Source organism: Coenobita brevimanus, chromosome 58, assembly GCF_032717465.1.
Source record: "Coenobita brevimanus isolate Jiangsu-jjx chromosome 58, ASM3271746v2, whole genome shotgun sequence".
Lineage (NCBI taxonomy): Eukaryota > Metazoa > Arthropoda > Malacostraca > Decapoda > Coenobitidae > Coenobita > Coenobita brevimanus.
This window is the reverse complement of record NC_137011.1, coordinates 3,071,028-3,074,677: the sequence shown is the minus strand read 5'-3', so window position 1 is coordinate 3,074,677 and position 3,650 is coordinate 3,071,028. Positions and strand designations below refer to the sequence as shown.

The 3,650-nt window shown below is 46.4% G+C and overlaps 1 protein-coding gene across 1 annotated transcript in view; it reads right to left on the bottom strand.

Moving 5' to 3' along the window:
• The window catches only part of Cda4 (chitin deacetylase Cda4), a 45,648-nt gene extending 45,204 nt beyond the window's left edge, over window positions 1-444 (bottom strand). Inside the window, exon 1 of the mRNA XM_080274589.1 lies at window positions 399-444. Coding sequence (XP_080130715.1) covers window positions 399-444 — 46 coding nt within the window. The remainder of the gene's footprint in view (window positions 1-398) is intronic.
• Window positions 445-3,650: the final 3,206 nt, after the last annotated feature.

Genomic DNA, 3,650 nt, shown 5'->3' with positions numbered 1-3,650 from the left:
TCTTTGAAAATGTTTGGATGGAGTCAAGATCGATTTTTTAAAAGAAAAGTTCAAAAAGATTATCGTAAATATATATGGGTGAGACTGGCACTGATTTTTTCTTTCACTTTTTTCTCTTTTTTTCTCTCTCTCTTTTTTCCTCTTTGAAAATGTTACGATGGAGTCAGTATCGATTTTTTAACAGAAGGATTGACAACAGCTTTTCGTAAATTGAAATGGGTGAAGCTAGCAATGATTTTTTCTTTCATTTTTTCTTTTTTTTCCTCTGTCTTTTTTCCCCAACATTAATCTTTGAAAATGTTACGATGGAGTCAGTATCGAGTTGGTCAAAGAAAGTGATACAACTATAAACGTAAATATAAATGGATGAAGGTGGAATTTAGTTATTTCGTACTGACCTGTGTGGAGGGCAAGGAGCAGGAGAACGAGAGGTATAGACTGCATGGTGGCTGGATCCCTTCTGCTGCTGCCTACCTCTCTCCTGCCTGCCTGCCTGTCTGCCTCACCCCTCCCTCCTCCCTGCCCCACCCTTGCCCCTTCCTCCCTCCCTCTTCCCTCTCCTTCGTTCTCCCTCTCTCTCTCTCTCTCCTTCGTTCTTCCTCCAGTCTGCCTTCTTCTTCTCCCCCTTGTCTGCCTTCCTCTTCTCCCTCTCCAGACTCTCTCCCTGCCTCCTCTTTGTCTCTCCCTCCCCCTTTCCTCTCCTTCGTCCTCCCTCCTGTCTACCTCCCTCTTCTCTCCCTCCCTCCCTATTCCCTCTTCTTCGTCCTCCCTCCTGTCTGTCTCCCTCTTCTCTCCTTGCCTACCTCTCTCTTTTTTCCCTCTCTCTACCTGCCTCTTTTCTCCTCCTGTCTACCTCTCTCTTTCTCTTCCCTGCCCGCCTCCCTCTTCTCCCTGTTGCACCCTTCTTCTCCCTCCCTCTTCTCTCCTTTGTCCTCTCCTGTCAGCCTCCCATTTCTCCCTCTCCGTCTTCCTCCCGTACTCCTCTTTTGCCTGTCTTCCTGCCTCACACATACTCCTCCATCCTCCTTCCCTGCCTCTCCCTCCCTCCTCCTTCATTCTCCTTCCTGCCTACCTCTCTCTTCTCCCTCCTGTGTGCCTCCCACTTCTCCAGCCCTACCTGCTTCTTCCCTCTCCCCCTCCTTCTTCTTTCTCACTTTGATTCTCCTTTCTATCTGCCCTACTTTGGTCCCTCTTCCTATCTGCTCCTGCCTTATCTTCCTTATTCTACTTCTACCTTGTTCTTGCCCTTCCTTCTCTACCCCTCTGCTTCCTTTCCTCCTCCCTCTCCTTCATGATCTACCTCTCTCCTCTTTTTTCTCCTCTGTCTCCCTCCCACCCTCCCGCCCTTTTTACTCCAAGGTCTCCACTCTGCCATATTCTCCATCCTTCCTCCCATACCATGATCACCTCTTCTTCTCTCTCTTCTTCCCCACGCTTTCCCATTCCTAATTCCTCCACTCCTCTCCCCCCTCCTTCTACCCTCCTGTCTCTCTCCCTTTCCTCCTCCTCTCCTCTATTTTTCTTCCCTCCAAATTTCTTACCGTATCTGATTCTCCCTCCTTCCTACCTTACCCCGATGCCCTTTTCCTGTCTGCTCACCCTTCTCTTCCTGTCTGCTGTCTCTTGTCTTCCTGTCTGCTCGCTCTTTATCTTCCTGTCTGCTCTCTCCTTTCTTCCTGTCTGTTCCTCTTCTGCCTTGCCCTTTCCCTTTCTTTTTCCTGTCTCATCTCTCGTTCTTCCTCCTTCGTTTCCTGTCTCTGCTTCCCTCTTTCCTCCTCTCTTCCTCACTTCCCCTCTACCTTATCATCATTCTTCCTCCCTTCCACACCTCTCTTCTTCCTCATTTCTATTCTTCCTTCCTACCTCACCTCTCTTCTTCCTCATCCTCATTCTTCCTTCCTCCTTTCCTTACCCTCTTCTTCCTCAACCTCACTCTTCCTTCCTCCTTTCCTCACCCTCTTCTTCCTTATCCTTCCTCCCTCCCTTCCTCATCCTCGTTCTTCCTCTCTTCTATGCTTTATTCTTCCTTTCTATCCTTCCTTATCCTGGTTTTCTCTCATTTTGTCTCATCCCTCCACTTCCTCGCCTTATTTCTTCCTCCATCCATGTATTTCCTTTCTTCCTTGTCCTGTTTCTACTTCCTACATTTGCTCTTCCACCCTTATTCTCCCTCTTTCCCTTCCTACCTCACTCTGGTTTTCCTTTCCTCCTTTCCTCATCTCTCTCCTTCCTCACCCTAGTTCTTCCTCCTCTGTCTCACCCTGCATTTCTTCCTTTCTCCCTGCTTCACCCTACTTCCCTTCCCCTCTCCCTGCTTCACCCTTTTTCTCCATCTCTCCTCTTTTTCCCTCCCCTCGGTCTGTCTCTGCCCTCCCTCCTTCCTCCTGCCTTATTCTTTCTGCCCCACCTTGTCTGCCTCACTCCTCTTTTTCCTCTCATTTCTCTCTCTTCCTTGCCTCACTCCTCTTTTTCCTCACACATTTCTCTCTCTTCCCTGCCTCACTCCTCGTTTTCCTCACTCATTTCTTTCTCTTCCGTGCCTCACTCTTTCCTCACACATTTCTTTCTCTTCCCTGCCTCACTCCTCTTTTTTCTCTCTCATTTCTCTCTCTTCCTTGCCTCACCCGGCTCTCTATCCTCCCTGCCTCACTTTTCTCTCTCTCTCTCTCTCTCTCTCTCTCTCTCTCTCTCTCTCTCCTCCTCTTCCTCTCCACCTCACCTTGCCCTCTAAAAATCATATTCTTTGCAATAGCCTTCATTTTCAATAATACTGAACACAGGACCTTCTCCTTTATAGACCTTATTAACAGAAACTCATTCGAAAACGCTGAGAAAAGTTTTGAAAGTCGGTGTTCCAGTGACAGTTAAAATTACGTGAGTTTTTTCTTCCATTTATGAGAGGTTTAATTTAGTTTATTAGCCATCGTGTATCAGTACTTCAACTAGAAAGAGTGAAAGACAGATCTGATGAGGCTAATATTAAAACGAGGAAGGAATAGAGGAATTACATTTGCATACTGCCAGCTCAGTTTTTTACTCAACATCCGTGAACTATGGCATTTCTTGCATATACTACTAACGTAATGACAATTCCTATGACTCAGAATCTAGAACTTCCTGTTTTGTGCTTCCTTTCGATTTAAAAGGCTCCAGCATACTTGCCTGCTTTGGCCTTGGCTACCTACTGGCGGCTATCCACGTTGCTCGATCTCTAGCAGCTTCTTTGTTCAGTTACTTATCCCTGAGATCACACTCTATGACTTTGTCCCAGGTCTTTTGCGGTCTCTTTTGCAACCCTACTCTCAGCATTCACACCTCACATCCTTCACACCTAGTTATCATCTTTAACTCTCTCCACATGCCTATATCACCTCACGCTACCCCTTCTCATCACAACACTAACACATTCAAGACCCATCCTGCCTTTCAACTCGTCATTAACAGTTCTAACCACTCAGGCATCGCATCCAAAGACGTACAAAACATCCAACTGATTACGCCGAAAGCCCTCGAAACATTCAAGTATAGGACAAAAAAAGATGACATTTTCTAGGTATGTAAAACGACTGCTTATTACAGTTTACAGTACGTTTTGGGATATTCACTACGTGTTTAAACCTGTAGGTGGGAAAGAAAATCAGGATAATGAT